Raw genomic sequence first — 17,265 nt, forward strand, 5'->3', positions numbered from 1 at the left:
TATTTGCTCATACTTTTACTTATTTTTTCGATGCGACGCATCACAGTATTTCAAGATAATTGCAGATCTTGAAGAGCACTTTTAATTTCATTTTTGTTCTTAAAATTTTCAAAAAGAGAATCTGTTAATGCGTCTTTGATGAATTGACCCTCAGAAAATGATTTGCATTTTTTTGCAAGAAGATGACTCACTTTAAATGATATTACAGTTACTGCTTTAGATTGCAAGTTAGGTGTCATGAAGAAATTTTGTTGCACGAATAATCTGGATTTAAGTTTGTTTTATTTATTTTTTTCTAAGGTCACTATTAGATGAAAAATCCGATTGGTATTTACTATGGAGTGCCTTTCTAAATTTCCTTTCTAAATTTTCTAAATTTTTTTTGGGTATAGCCATGGAAGCATTGCAAATCAAACAGCAACATTTTTCTTTTATCATTACAAAAAAGTATTCTAGTTCCCACTCTTGATGAAAATGATACGTTTTACTCTTTTTCATAGTATTTATTTTAAATCAAATGGTATTAAATTAACATTTAAGTACTGTCCAGTTATTAATATTAAGTAAGCTAAATCAGAATTTCACACATACACTATGCTCTCCACAATGTAACTGTGTGAATTTTCAGTCAACAACAGGGGCTCACATGTTGTTTTGCTCAGGAATTTTTTTTCGGTTGGTGCAGCATAAGCCTCAGGCTTCCTTGCACTATATGGCTAATAATAATAACAAGCTTACTTAAAGCAGTCATGTGCAAGGGATTTGTAATAAGCATATGCAGTGGGGCACATAATAATAATAATAACAACATTTAGATTTTGACTAATCTATTTTATATACATACAGTATATTTAAAATTCGTCGTGATCGACCGAAATTAAACCGTGGTCGACTGGTAGATCGCGATCGACTCGTTGGCCACTTCTGCCTTACAGTATCAGTTCAAGGTATATACATTGCGCTATTTCTTATTGATTACAAAATGATGGCTAGTTCAACAATATTGGTGCCAACACCGGGAGTCGTAACTTTCAAAAATCACTAGTTAATTCAAAATAAGAAGCTAACAAATGCTACTAAACATATTTAATATCTTTGTAAAACACAATGTGATATAAGAGTAAATGGGCCTGTTGTACTGGAATCCATGGCTCCTCCGTAGCCAGGTGGGAAGGAGCAGCAGTGCGTAGCACACGCTTCTTGATTAGACCGGGGTTCGAGCCCGTCACCACCAAATATGGAGGATGCGGAAAGGTCAGGGAATGACCACCGCATATCCCGGAGCAATATGGCCTTAGTTGCTAATGCTCCTAAAAACCAAAAACAACAACTGGAATCCATAGGGATACAAATAATAATACATATATCCAGTGAAATTTAATTGACTTTGGAGCTTTCAAGGCTGAATGTGCCTCTTTGTCAACAAATGGAAACTTTATAGATAAAATTATTTAACGGACACAGAGTTGTGCATGCAGTGAGCTGTGTGAGGGCATGGGATAGGCCATTCAATCATTAAATTGGTGATGCATGGACGTGTGAGTTTTGCCTCCAGCGTTTATCTAGACTTAAAACAGTTGCCTCTAAGATGGGGTGTAGTTTCATGCCTTTGTTGCGGTTCATGGCTCCCACATTACATAATATATTGAGTGACTCTAACCAGAGGCGGTGGCGAAAGTGTTGGGAACTGGTCAGTTACTTTGTAGTCCCACTTGGGATTGAGATCGTGGTGGGTTGACCAGTAGTGCTCTGCAATTGTAGACTGGTCGGTCTCAGCAAGGCGAATCGATCTGTTGTGTTCCGCGAGGCGGTCTTGAAGACGTCGAGGTCTCTCCTGTGTAGCAGCTGTTACAATCTTTGCAGGCTATGGGGTATACCACACCGCTACCTAAGAGAGGGTTGATCGGAGTCTTTACGTTGGAAATTAGAGAATGTAAGTTTCTACAAGGCAACTGCATGCATTTTATGTGGTATTCACAGAGGATTTTTGAGATCCGACCTGACATGCCTGGATAGTAGGGAATGTAGGCGGTAGGCACATTGTCCTGAGTTAATGGTGGTCTCGGATGAACTGAGAGCTCCTATACTTTTAATAAGCACTTGTCCAATGTCTGGTTTGGGTAGCTACAATTGATCAAGTCTGTTGTCACTCTGGAAATCTCGTTGCATCTAGCTTCATCTGTGCTGGAGTGGCCCCAAGCCCTGGAGAATAGAGTGCGGGCAGTGCTGTTGAGATGGCTAGGGGCATGGCCGGATCTATAGTTTGTGAACTGTGTGCACCACATTGGCTTATGGTACACTGAGGTTTCTAGATGTGGGCCCATGCGTTTTACCAGGACATCCAAGAATGGGAGAGAGCCATCTATTTCTAACTCTAGAGTGAACTGGATGAACGTTGACATGGAATTGAGATATTCTAGTAATGTTGCTTCAGAGCCTTCACCGTCATCCCACATGGCTATGTGGGATGACGGTGAAGATGTCATCGATGTATCTGCACCATGTTGTAATAGGTACTGGTGGGTTCAGGAATATATGCCCTTCCAATTCTTCCATGGCGATGTTGGCCACAAAAGAACTAACAGGGGCATCCATGGCAGTGCCATGTACCTGTTGGTATAAGGAATCCTCAAAGGTAACGACGCTGCCTGACAAGCACAGGTTGAGGGTGGTACAGATGTTGTCAGTGGACAGTAATATTCTGTTTGGTAAGTTTGGGTAATTTTCTAGAAGCCTCTTGGTGCAGTTTACGGCCTGCTGGACTGGGATTGATGTGAACAGGGACACTACATTGAATGATGCCAAAACCTCTACAAAGAACAGGGACACTACATTGAATGATGCCAAAACCGTTGTCAGAAATTGGGAGCTCTTTAATAAGGTGAATGAACTCACCGCTGTTAGTGACAGTGTGGGTGATATTTCCTAAAAGAGGTATAAGAAGTTGTGCAATATATTTGGATAGTTCATATGTAGGTGCACTGCAGCAGGACACTATGGGCTGGAGAGGAACACCTGGCTTATGGATTTTCGGTAGGCCATAAAACTGAGGTAGGTAGTATGAAGAAGCCACCGAGTCTGAGTAGAAATTTTCTTATCTTTAAACCATGCATTGACAAGTTTATTAATGTATGACTCCAGACGTTCTAAGACTTTGATGGGCGGATCTGTTATGTGCTCATAGACGTTGGGGTCTTGTAGGAGGACCAGGGGTTTTCTCTAGGTAGGCCGACCGGTCTAGTATGGCTGTAGGGCTTACAATACCGGGATCCTGAGATCTCGAATACTGGGCCGATCATTTTTTTCCGGTATTGAAATACCGATATTGATACAAAAAATACCTGTTTTTCGGTACTAATTAAAAAAAATAATTGTTTATAATTTAATCACATAAAGGTTATAAAATCACCTTTATGTAATTATGACGTCGTTATCTCTACTAGCAAATGTTTGATAAATCATCAATAGGACACCATGCAACATTGCAACCTGTCCACAATTCTCAGATAACTTCATGTCTGACCATATCGTAACTCCCAAGTCCCGTTCCTCCACTACTGACTTTAGTTCAACTCCACCAAGTGTATAAGCTATTTTGGGGTTGCTGTTTCCCAGGTGTAAGACCTTGCATTTTGCTGAATTAAAGCATAGCTGCCATTTTTCTGACCATCCCTGAAGTCTATCTAGGTCACTCTGAAGAAGCTCTGCTTTGCGGCGATCATTAACTACTCTACTGATCTTTACATCATCTACAAGTTCAGACCTCACACCCTCCATCCCTTCATAGATGTCATTTAAGATAATCAAAAACAACATTGGTCCCAATACTGATCCTTGGGGAACCCCACTACTTGCATTAACCCAATCTGAGGAATAACCATTTATCGCAACCCTCTGCCTGGTGCCCTCAAGCCATCATGCTATCCATCTAAGGATTTTCCCTATGATTCCAGCCTCCAACTTATAAAGTAACTCATGTGGGACTGAGTCAAATGCTTTGCTGAAATCCAAATAAACAATGTTGAAATTATTCCCTAAATCCAGCTCACGAGTGACCTGTCAAAATGGCTAACCAGATTTGTTAAACATGTGTATCCTACAGAATTCCATTTCCGTCTAAATGATCCTGAATTCCACCCTTGATCATTGCCTCCATGATTTTCCCTACTACTGAAGTTAGACTGACTGGTCAGTAATTTCCCGTTACACTCCTAGAACTGCCTTTATGTTCCAATTTACACCAATCCAACAGAATCTCTCCTGTCCAGTGATGCTCCCATAACTAGCCTTAATGGTTCAGTGCACTCACTTGCCGCCTCTAGCCAGGTGGGAAGGAGCAGCAGTGTGTAGCACACGCTTCTTGATTAGACCGGGGTTCGAGCCCGTCACCACCAAATACAGAGGATGCGGAAAGGTCAGGGAATGACCACCGCATATCCCTGAGCAATATGGCCTTAGTTGCTAATGCTCCTAAAAACCAAATAACTAACTAACTTGCTGCCTCCTTTAAGATATATAGGGTATATGCCATCAACGACAGGAGCCTTACTCGCCTGTAGGCGTGAAAGTTCTCATTAAATAATCATTTGAAATTTCAACATCATTAATTATATTTTTTTCAACTTCACTTCCATAATATCTCATTGACACAAAGGTTTTTTTTTAATGTAAATATCGATGCAAAGTAACTGCGGAGTTAATCTCCAACTTCAGCTATGTTATCTAATACTATCCCACGTCCATTACATAAGGGTCCAATACAATTTGTCCTTCTGTTCTTTGCATTTATATATTTGAAGAATTCCTTAACTGCACTCTTTGCTCTCTTCTTTATTCCTTATTCCCACTCTTTACTCTCCCCCAGTGAAAATTATACTTCGCTTAATAAAACATCTTTTTCCTTCAGAAAATGATGAACATAATTCAACTATGGAAGACCAACATGGAACAGAACATCAGTGTTCTGCAAATTCTTTCCAAAACAAGAAATTTCCTGACTCCAACGAGATTTTAAAAGATGAACTTGAGTCGTTGGAAATTAATGAAATACTTTTAACTATTTTTGCTAAAAAAGTTCAAAGCCTAGAAAATATGGACTGAGATTGTCTACGATTATCTCAGTACAATAGTACAATAGAATAGAATCCGAAATCAGTACAATAGAATAGAATCCGAAAGTGCATTTTCTGCTGCTACTCAAATACTGTATGTACCAAAATTAGATCCATTTTAAATGATCATACTATTGATTGCTTATGTTTCTTAAGAGCTCACTTTATTCGGAGAGGTAGTGTGGATACTTAAACATAACTAAACTTTGCAGTAACAATATGTATTTTTTTTTGTTTTTAGAATAACTGTATTTTAATGATTTATTCAGAATATTTATTATTGCAATAAAAGTTTATTTAAAACATGAATAATTCAAGTAATTACAGTACTTGTTTTTTTCCTTACTTTATTGCACCTAATTGTCATAAACATTTATTGAATAAAACGTTTTTGGAATACTGGTATCCCAGTTTCATAAATTAAAAATATCGAAATACCGGTATTAAGATTTTGACTGGTATTGTAAGCTCTACCAGTCAGCCTACCTAGAGAAAGCCCTGGTCCCTCTAAAAGACCCCAACGTCCATGCAGCAACAATGATCACCAGTTTAATGATTGATTGACCTACCTCATGCCCTCGCATGGCTCACTGCACGCACAACTCTATGTCCATTAAATAATTTTATCTGTCAAGTTTCCATTTGTTGATAAAGAGGCATATTCATCCTCGAAAGCTCCAAAGTCAATTAAAATATTTCACTGGATATATGCATTATTATTTGTATAACAATATAGTCTGTTTTTTAATGAAGAATCTCATAAAAGAGATATCTAACTACTTATCTCTTTACAGCAGCCAAAAATCCACCGACTGTTCTCTTCCACGACCAGGGCACCCTCCTAGTGCATGATACCCTGACCTCACCTATTATGTTATTCCCAGCTATCAAGCTAGAACCTTATTTACTTGGTGGTTTCTTGTTGGGTGGAGTGCAATTGCATATTGTTCATGCAGTGATCATTTTGAGACCAAATGACTATTTTCCCAAAGAAAATTTACTTTCCGGTGTGTGTTTTCCATTGCTTGGTCACTTTGCCCACCCAGTCTCCTTCGATGCGATTTTTTGCTTGTGTGGTTATTTGAAGGACAAAATGTACTGTAATATTGTTGAAATTGCCATTAGGATTAGTAGAGGCATATGATGCAAGAAATATATAGCATCAGCAAAAAAAAAAAAAAAAAAAGCCCCCTCCCGTTTCACCCATCCATTCACTCCAAAAGTTTGTCTAGTGTACCCTTGCATTTTTTTAAGCTGACAACTTCCACAACAACAGATGGAAGTTTGTTCCAGCAATCAACCACCCACTGGCTAAAGGACAACTATTCTGTACAACTATTCTACAACTATCTTTCCTCAATTTGAATTTATGCCCCCTCAGGTGCAGAATCTGAGCAAGAGGAAGAATCCCTCTTGCTCAGATTCTAGTGGAACTAAAAAGTGGCACAACAAATCATATTAGGAACATTCTGAAGGAAATATATTATGGATGATAGTTGATAATGTAGTTCTCTAAATTCATCATATTGTTGACATCAGTGAACTTGAATATTGTCTGATATGGGTGCCATTTTCAGTCTGAATGAACATGTTCTGTGGTTGTTCATTTCTACACATTGTACAATGCTATTAACCCTTGGCACTTTGAACTAATTTTTTTATGGCATATCTTTTTGTATTGTAAGACTACTGCTCCTTCTAAAGTTCAGATTCGTGCCATTAATATTTTCCATCTATGATCTTTTAAAGTATAATAACCCTAATATCCATTTTTATTTTTTACAGGATGTCAGTCCAAAATGTCACTTTCAGAAAAATTGAAAGTAGAGCAGTTATGAAATACCTGTTTCTACAGGGAAAAACAACAAAGGAAATTCATGCTGGTATATTGATTATGGTAGGAGAACAGAGTCTATGCTGTTCAGCCATCAAAAGTTGGATTACAAGATTAAATTTTTTTTTTTTTTTTGACACAGAGGATGCAGAGAGGACAGGAAAACCAGCTTCTGTGACGGTGCCTGAAAACATTGATGTCATTCACACCATAATGCTGCTTTTAGATGAATTTCTGCTAAATGCAATGCTGAGACACTTAGGGAATGTGTTGGATAGTTATTCATGACATTTTGGATATGCAGAAGCTTTCTGCCAAATGGGTCCCCAAATATCTGAATGCTAATTAAAAACAACAGCGTGTCCTGTCTTTAACTGCCATTCTTCACTATTTTGAGTAAGGTGCCACTGAATTTTTGGCACAAATTATGACCATTGATGAAATTGTTGTTTCATTATGTTCCAGAGAACAGTTGAGTGGAGGCAAAGAAGTTCTGCATCCAGAGGCTGCTGGGAAGTTCATGGCCTTTGTCTTTGAAACAAGGATGGGATTTTGTTTATTGACTAACTGGAAAAGGGCAAAATGATAGGGTATAATTGCCAAGCATTATTCATCACTTTTGGACAAACTGAAGGAAGAATTGAAGTCAAACAAAGGGGAAAGCTTACCTGAGGAATGCTGTTTTTCTGGAAATTACAGTATATGTGCCAAAATTACAGTATTTTGGCACATACAGCACATAAAATACATGCAAAATTGGCTGCACTAGGTTTCTGGCATTGTTATCCCCATATCAACAGATTTTGCTCCTTTGGACTATTACCTCTTCCCAAATCTCAACAAACATTTCAAGGTTATCAAATTTGTGTCAAATGATATCACATGAACACCAGAAGCCTAGTTTGGGGGAGCAGTCTTTCACTTTCTATTTGAAATGTTTACAAATGCTGGAATATAATTGCAGAAAGCTTGTGGAGTTGAAAAGTGAATATGTTGAATAAACTATTTATATAATTGTATTATTTTGTTTCTTTCTATTATAGGCCAAGAACTTATCAGCAACCTCTCGTAATTATAACCACCAGTATTGCTCATAATGAAAGTATATATGACTGCATTTAGTATATACCTTTCAGTACATGAATAAATTTTTTTACAAACATATTAATTACATTAAATAATGCATTTGAAGATGATGTATTAAACAAGAATTTTGTTATTTAAAAAAAAAAAAAAAAGATTAGCTTTTCAAAATACAAATTTCTAAAATTTCCCACAATTGTTCTTCAGAATGGTGATGAAAAACTGAAAATTGACCGTCCTGGTAGCAGTCTGGCCCCTGTTTGGGGACTCTGTTGGAATCCTGCAAAGTAAGTTGGTATACTTAAAAACTGAGAATTCTCTACTTCTGTACATTGGTCTTCTGATTAATGAATACCATGCATTCGTGAAAAGTAGTGTACAAGTTTAAAGTTCGTAAAATCCAGTTACTGCATTGAGAGAATGTTACTATAAAGTAAGCTTAATAGGTATTTAACCTGGTGGCAGTGGTGGCACCCCCATTTGTAGCAAAAATGATACTGGGGACACCTGACAAGTGCTCATTGTCTTTTTTACTTTTGGAAACATTTTGGGGTTTTTCTGGCTTTGTCATCACCTGTATTCAACAGATCTTGCACCCTTGGACTATTACCTCTTCCCAAATATCAACAAATTCTGCTTGAACAATGCCAGTATTTTGTCTTTACTTAATGGATCATAACTTATTATATGAAACTTTTTTAGTTTTAAAACAAAAAATTACATTTTTTAAAATAAGTTGTTTTTCAGTTTTGCATTTTGAAACAAACAAAAAAACTTAATTTTGTTAAAAATTACAAAAAAATATATTAGGCATAAAATAGAAACATCAGTCTCTTAGTCTCTTCCATTTTTTTTATTTAAATAACTTTTAAATTGAGAGAGAAGTGAGAGGTCCTTTAGGCACCTCAGATCACAACTTGGTGATTGTGTCTTCTTCAATGGAGCCTTTATCTCATGGTTATTCCCAACCTCGTATTGTTTGGCATTACAAGAATGCAAAATGGGATGACCTGCGAGATTTCTTTTCTTCTTTTCCATGGTCTGATTACTGTTTCAAAAGTTTTGGTGTCAACGTTTTCTCAGCTTGTGTCAGTGAAATTATTCTTGCAGGAATGGACCCTTTATTCCCCACTCCACTTTCAAATCTCATCCTTTATCTAAACCTTAGTTTTCCAATAAATGTGCTAAGGCTGATCAAGAGAAGAACATTGCATACCATAATTGGCGTATTTCTAATTCTTCAGTTTAATTTTCTGCCTACACCAAAGCTCGCAACAATTGTAAAGCAGTTATTAATCAGTCCAAACTATAGTTTGAACAGGCTACGAGTAGAAAACTTGCTTTATGCCTTAATGGTAGCCGAGCATTCTCTTGCCAAAGCTATTGGCTGCAACTTTTGCCCATCTCTGCTCCCACCTCTGTCCAAACCAGATGGTTCTGTTGTCATTTCGGCCAAGTATCAAGCTGACCTGCTAGCATCCCATTTTTCTTCCAACTCATGTATTAATGATTTTGGTAAAACACCTCCCAGCATTCCCAACACGCTCCATTCAATGCCTCCTGTGGTCTTCTGTCAAAAGGATGTCAGAAGGATTTTGACGAACCTTGATGCTAAGAAAGCTCCAGGTCCTGATGGTATTTCTCCACTTGTTCTCAAAATCTGTGCTCCTGAACTTATTTCTGTTCTATGCCGCCTTTTTTCACTTTCTTATTCCAAAGGTGTTTTTCCTTCTGCTTGGAAATTTGCTCATATCCAGACAGTTCCTAAAAAAAAGGGTGACAAATCCCTCCCATCCAATTGTCGTCCCATTGTAATTACTTCTACTCTTTCTAAAGTAATGGAGAAATCAATTAACCGCCAACTCTTAAACTACCTAGAAACCTTCTGTCTGATCAAAGATCGCCAGTATGGATTCGGTTAGTCTTGATTCACTGGTGATGTTCTGGCTTATGTTACCCATTTATGGACAAATTCAATGGCTCTTGACATCTCAAAGGCTTTCGATCGTGTTTGGCATAAATGTCTTTTAAACAAGCTTCCATCTTATGGTTTGCCAACTGGTTTTTGTAATTGGTTATCCAAAATTTCTCTCTGATCGCTAACTGAGAGTGATGGTAGATAGCTCTCTGTCTTCTAACTTCTCCACTAATGCCGGTGTCCCCCAAGGTTCAGTTCTCTCCCCCACTCTTTTCCTCTTGTATATTAATGACCTTCTTCCATTGACTGGAAATCCTATCCATAGTTTTGCCGATGATAGCACATTGCATTCCACTTTCCATTTTATGAAAACTTGTTCTGCTTCAGCTTCAACTTCTCAAAAATCTGCTACCAATTCCTTAAATGCTGATCTCCAGGTAATTCTCCAGTGGGGAAAAGACAACTTAGTTGATTTCAATCCTTCTAAAACTCAGTCCTGTCTTATATCTTGCAAAAAGGATTCTTCTGCTCCTATGCTTATCTTTGTTGTCACTCCGATTTCTAGGCAAAATGATATATCTCTTTTGGGGATTACCCTGACTTCTAATCTCTCTTGGCACAAGCACGTTACAAATATTGCTTCCTCTGCATCTAAAAAACTTGGTTTGCTCTTTCTCCCTCGGCGTTACTTTTCTTCCAAAGTGAATCTGTTCACTCTGTACAAATCGCAAATCTGCCCTACCATGGAATATTGTTCCCACATCTGGGGTGATGCCCCCAAAACCTCTCTCAGGCTTCTTTCAGAAGAGGGCAGTTAGGTTAATTAATGACTCATCTGCAACAGTCTCTCCACTTGCTGTCTCATAGATATACTGTTTCTGCTGCACCTTTTCTACAGATGCTTCCATGGGCACTGTTCTTCTAAATTGGCTTCTATAATTCCTGCTCTCTCTGTTTTAAAACAGTCCGATCATGTGCCGCCACCATCCATTTATTGTCCAACTTCAAACTCACAGAACCCACTTTTCATCTTCCTCGTTTATTCATTCAACTGCCGTTTTCTTGAACAACCTTGCTTCATACGTATTTCCTGACAATTACAGTCTACAGAAGTTCAGGTCTAATGTCAACAGATATCTTCTTTGGTCTTCTCAACCTCCAACCAAGGGTTGGAGGTTGAGAAGACGAAACATGAGAGGGTCTAATACCTCTGGGGTGGTGCCACCAAAACCTCTCTCAGGCTTCTTGATTCCGTTCAGAAAGTGCAGTTAGGTTAATTAATGATTCATCTCTAATAGAGCCTCTCCACTTGCTGTCTCATAGATGTACTGTTTCTGCTGCATGCCTCTTCTACAGATACTTCCATGGGCACTGTTCTTCTGAACTGGCTTGTATAATTCCCGCTCTCTCTTTCAAAATAGTCTGAACACGTGCCGCCAACATCCATTTACTGTCAGACTTGAAACTCACAGAACCAACTTTTCATCTTCCTCGTTTATTCATTCAACTACTGTTTTCTGGAACAACTTTCCTTCTTACGTATTTCCTGAAAATTACAGTCTACAGAAGTTCAAGTCTAATGTCAACAAATATCTCCTTTCGTCTTCTCAACCTCCAACCCAAGCACAGTTCTAAGTACTATAGGTTCCAATACCTCTAGTGTTTGGGGCTTACATAAAAAAAAACACTTGCAGGACTTTTGTGGATTTATTGGATGACTGTTTTCTTTTTCTAAGCAGCATGTTCTAGAGGCAACCAGAGGGTGTAATACTCTCGATCTGATTATCAGCAGTGAATATTCATGCCTTAAGAATTTACATAATAAAGGAAACACTAGGTGGCAGCGATCTCAGTGTACTGATGTGTGATTTACTTAGATTTAACTACCATCAGTGGTAAGTAGAAGTGTTTTTGCTTTGGTAAATGTGACTACAGTGGTCTCAGATATTTTTTAAATTGTATAGTGGGGCCAACTTATTATGTCACCAATAGCAAATTCTAAATTAGAAACATTCAAGGAATTAAACTTGGAAGCTACTATTATTTTCATACCAACTAAGAAATACTGTTGAAGATTTAGACCCAACTGGATATCAGATGAATTAATGAGACTCATAATAGAGAAGAAAAATGCATGGGATGCATATAAATTATTAGCGACACAGAAGCCTATGGTAGATATAAGGTGGTTTGTAATCATCACAAAGGAGGTTAGGCAAGCAAAGGCAGGTTACGAGAAAAATTTGGCAAAGGATGCAAAGAAAAACAGCTCTCCTGATTGTAGTTACTTATTTAAGTAAATCCCACATCAGTACACTGTGATCACTGCCAGAAGTGGAGTTGACTTTTAGTGATGTGGTGTTCCATAGTTTTTATAGGTGTGAATTTAAATATTTTTAATACTGTCCGTTTTGTATCACTTAGCACTTTATCAGATTTCATTTATAATACCAAATAGAATTGTCCCTCAATTATGACAAAAAAACCAGTACAAAAGACTACTTTCATTTTTTTTCTAAAAAGCCAAAACTTAGTTCTGAAGTTTTGGCTTAGTACTATCAAGGAAAAAGAAGAGAATGAAGAAACATGGCATCAGCAACAGAAAACAAAGAATAGTAACATGGGCGCTAATCCTGATGAAGTGGAAATTGTTGCAGAAAGAAGTAGACAACTAGATAACATGAAAAAAATATAAATTATAACAACGTATAACTGGTTATACATTGACAAATCTCGCGGTGGAGCATTTTGTAAGTTTTGTGCGGTTTTCTAAGAAATGACTGGAATGCGCTCCAAAAAACCAGCAGCATATTTATTGCAGTGCCTTTCAATAATTTCCGGAAGGCAAGTGGAAAACCTGGTAAGCTTGAGAAATGTATTTTAGTAGTTCTTAATGCATGAACTATAACTTGATCTGGGCGCTTCCGTAGCCAGGTGGGAAGGAGCAGCAGCAGTGCGTAGCACACGCTTCTTGATTAGACCGGGGTTTGAGCCCGTCACCACCAAATATGGAGGATGCGGAAAGGTCAGGGAATGACCACCGCATTTCCCGGAGCAATATGGCCTTAGTTGCTAATGCTCCTAAAAACCAAATAACAAACATAACTTGATCTGATAATCAGATCAAGAGCATTACTGCCACTGGTTGCCTCTTGAACGTGCTGTTGTAGAAAGCAGTCATCCAGTAATTCTACAAAATCTTGCTAATGTGCGAGTGACCAATCCATATTAGTTTGTCAATATCTGGGAAGTTAAAATCCCCCATTATAAGACATTCTGATTTACTGCTCCACTCTATTTCCGTGTACAGTTATTCCTTATACTCATCAGAGTCATTTGGTCTATAAAACATTCCTACTCTCATTTTTGCTTTCCCAGTGCTTATACCACACCAAACTGATGACTCAACATTGCACGGTCCTCATATCAACATGATGCATTGCCTTAGATTTTATGTGTTTCTTAACTAACAGCATAATCTCTCCTCCCTTCCTATCTTGTCTATCTTTCTGTACACACCACTGTACTCCCCAAATTCCAATTCTGCTTTTTTATATCTGTGTGATACCAGGTGTCTGCTACTAATATATTTTTGCCAACAATATTTGCCTTTGATGTCTTGAGCAGCAGTTCAAATTCATCAAATTTATTTACTCTATATTCCTAGAATTGGTATACATCCAAGTATACGCAGTAGTGGGCTCGCGAGAACTCATTTTTGAAATGATTATTTATTTTACAAATGAAATCCTGAATTTAATTATGGAGTATCCAGAGCTGGAATTATGGTGGGGCGAGCAGGGCCCCATCCCTAGCATTTTAATGGCACAACCATCCAGTTATGTATTTGAAAATTGCATCAGTTTTGAGTTAATTACAGTCGGACCTCTGTGTTTAACGAACTTCTTCATAGCGAATTTTTTTGAATTCCCTTGGTTTCTACGGAAACATTTTAAAATAGTTTCCGTAGAATGACGGATTACAAAAGATGACGGTTACATAACACACCGACACTGATAATAGCCATTGGCTATTATCCATGTCGGTGTGTTATTGTTTCCTCTTTACTCCAACAAGAAGTCACATGTTTTTCGGAGAAGCGAGTGTTTCAGTAAATTTCTCCTGTCTATGTTTACATGGTCACAACAGTAGCCGAATATCCGAGTGATTCCGATATTTTGCACAGTATTCAAAGAACTAGTGACAGTAGCAATGTCAAGGGATAGGGGGGACGAATGAGGCAACTTTTAGGTAAACTTTCCGAAGGTGAAATGTTGGCAGATTTGGAAATATTTGTGAAGAAAATATTTCAAAATATAATGGCATACAGACAATAATTTACATACAGACAAAGAAGCCTGCTGAAAACAAAGCTGAATGGAAGGAACACAGTTAAGTCCATAAACACCTATGCACACATGTCGACAGTGCCACCTGGCCTCAGAAATGATCCAACATATCACCGTGGCATGCAAGGTGGTCACCCAGACTGGGTACACTTGTAAAAATCAGGTAGCCAGGATAATACATCAGAAGCTAGCAAGGAAATGCCAGTTGATCGAAGAAAGTGTATTGTATTACAAGTAAGAACCCCAGACAATACTAGAGACCCCAACCCACAAGCTGTACTGGGACTGCGCCATAATAACAGACAAGACAATCCCACACAACAGACCGGACATAACCCTTGTCGACAAAAAGGAAAAGGCTACCTATTTGATTGAAATAATGGTGGCCAACACTGGCAATCTCCAGAAAACTCATGAGGAAAAAATCAGGAAGTACACGAACCTAAGACAGGAGATCAAAGAGATGTGGCATATGCAACAAGTAATGATCATCTTGATCATCATGTCAACCACCGGTATGGTGCCGAAGACCCTACATAACAGCCTAGCAGCAATAGGTCTCCCAGAGAACACCTACAAGGAACTCCAGAAAGTCGCGATCCTGAACACCCGTAGGATGAAAGGTTGTTTATGCATGGGTAAGAGAGTTCCTTGACCAACAGTAACACCAGACATAATAAACACCCTGTGTACTTGGTAGCAATACCCGTCATGGGGTGGAACCCTCCAGTCAGGGAGAAATAATATAAGAGCAACAATAATAATATATTTGAGGAATTCTGGGGGAACCTATTATTATTGTTATAAAAAACTCCTTTCCCATTTAGGCCTTGGGTTTGAGTACTTCCTGTGACAGGTGCTGGTACCAAGTGCATGAGGTGGTTGATTGTGTCCAGTTACTATTATTATTGTTACTGTTGGTTGAGAGTCTCTCTTACTATCCTACAGGTATTCAGGATTGCGGCTTTCTGGAGTTCCATGTAAGTGTTCTCTGGAAGGCCTATTGTTGATAGGTTCTTATGGAGGCTCTTTGGCACCCTTCAGCTGGTTAACATGATGATTTGGTTGATCATTACTTGTTCGATGTACCACATATCTTTGCTTTTCTGTCTTAGGTCTGAGTACTTTTAGATCTTTTCCTTGTTTGTTTTCTAGAGGTTGTTGGTGTTGGGCACTGCTGTGCCGATCAGGTAGATAGCCATTTCCTTCTTGTCAATGAGGGTTATGTCTGTTCTGTTGTGCTGGTTTGTCTTGTCTGTCATTATGGCATTGTCTCAGTATAGTCTGTGAGTAGAAATGTCTAGTACAGCCTGAAGCTCGTATTTGTAATACGGTAAAGTTTCTTTGGTCAGCTAGTATTTTTGTGGCAGCTCCTGATGTATTATCTTAGCCACCTGGTCGTGTCTTTGAATGCAATCCATCTAGGTGATTACGTTGCATCCTGCTGTGATATGCTGGATTGTTTCAGGAACCAGGTGGCATTATCAATATGTGTCATCTGTTATTCTGAGGTCCTTAGCAATGTATTTCTTGTAGTTTCTAGTGTTGATTACCTAGTCTTGGATGGTGAGCATGAATCCTTCAGTCTTGGGGAAGAGCCTTCTGTTCGTGAGCCATGCATTGGAAGCCGTGTTATCTCTATAGTCTTGATAGAGGTCACTGTAGTCTCTGCCATGGAGTGCCTTCTTTCTGTCTTTGTTTCTTCTATCTGTGTCAGTGTGGTCTCCTTGTTGAGGTTGTTTGCTGTTTGCCTATCTTTCTTATGGCTTGGTAGGTTTGTTTTCCTGAAGTAATTGTGCAGGTTCTTAATTGCCTTCTCTTGTTTAATGAGATCAGTCAGTCCCCTTCCCTCTTTCTTTGTGGACTGTGGTCACACTCTCGGTGGCCGAATTTGGTGCAGAGTTGGTATTGGTATGGTTATTTCTGGCGCAAGGGCTACTTAGGCCATATTTCGCTCATGCGGAGTTGGGGGAACCCCCTGAGCCGCATTACAAATAACACTATCACTGACTTCGGTTGGTGTTGGTGGCTCTTGGTCATCATTATCCTGGTCGATCTCAGTCTCCTCCAGCTTTGTGATGGGCCTATTTTATAATCCCAAAGGAGTATATTAGTACTGGGACTGTAAAGTGTTTATGGCATTCTGCTTTGATTTTATCAGGCTTCTCAGTCTCTGATGGTATTTCTCAGTAAGGCGGGCCTTGATCTCCTTGAGTTCTAACTGGTGGGCCTTCATTAACCCCAGATATTTGTATATCTCTCCCTCTCATGACTTCAATCTCTTCACTGATCTTCAGCTTGTAGTTTTGTCTGACTGGATGTCCTTGATGCAATCCATGGGCCTTGCATTTATGTAGGCCAAATTGCATCCTGATATCATTGTGGAACTCTTCAGTGATCCTGAGTAACTGTTGGAATTGATTCTCAGTTGCAGCATAGAGTTTTATGTTATCCATGTACATCAGGTGAGAGAGAGAGAGAGAGAGAGAGAGAGAGAGAGAGAGAGAGGGTGTATAGGTTCTTCCTCCCTTTTTTTAGGGTATACTGTACTTGCTGTTATTGAACATGGTGGACAGTGGGTTGAGTGCCAGACAGAACAAATAGTGTGCACAGGGCATCTCCCTAGAAGATTCCTCTTCTGATGGGTATTGGTCTGGTTGGTATGTTTTCGACTTTGATGGTGGTCTACTATTTTGGCATGGTTGCTTCTAGGAAGTGTGTCAGTGTCGCGTTGACTTTGGAGTTCTTCAGTGTCTCTATCAGCTAACTATGGGACATGGAGTTTGAGGCCTTGTGGCAGTCTGTGTAGGCCATGTACTGATTGTGGTGCTTCTTGTAGGCTTTCTCCATAACTGCAGCATCAGTGGTCAATTTCTCCTTGCATCCTCTGCTCATCTGCCTATATCACTTCTGCTGCTTGGCTATGATCATCTGCCTCTCCAAATGGTTTGATATCTTCTTAGTTATGCA

The 17,265-nt window shown here is 38.8% G+C and overlaps 1 protein-coding gene across 4 annotated transcripts in view; it reads left to right on the forward strand.

The window, feature by feature from the left end:
- The window catches only part of Oseg1 (intraflagellar transport protein Oseg1), a 540,669-nt gene that overhangs the window by 89,896 nt on the left and 433,508 nt on the right, over positions 1 to 17,265 (forward strand). For all 4 annotated transcript variants that reach the window (XM_090387737.1, XM_090387735.1, XM_090387736.1 and 1 more), the window contains one exon: positions 8,236 to 8,315. In XM_090387737.1, coding sequence (XP_090243863.1) covers positions 8,236 to 8,315 — 80 coding nt within the window. The remainder of the gene's footprint in view (positions 1 to 8,235; positions 8,316 to 17,265) is intronic.

Source organism: Mastigoproctus giganteus, chromosome 13, assembly GCF_048544385.1.
Source record: "Mastigoproctus giganteus isolate SK-2022 chromosome 13, ASM4854438v1, whole genome shotgun sequence".
Classification (NCBI taxonomy): domain Eukaryota; kingdom Metazoa; phylum Arthropoda; class Arachnida; order Uropygi; family Thelyphonidae; genus Mastigoproctus; species Mastigoproctus giganteus.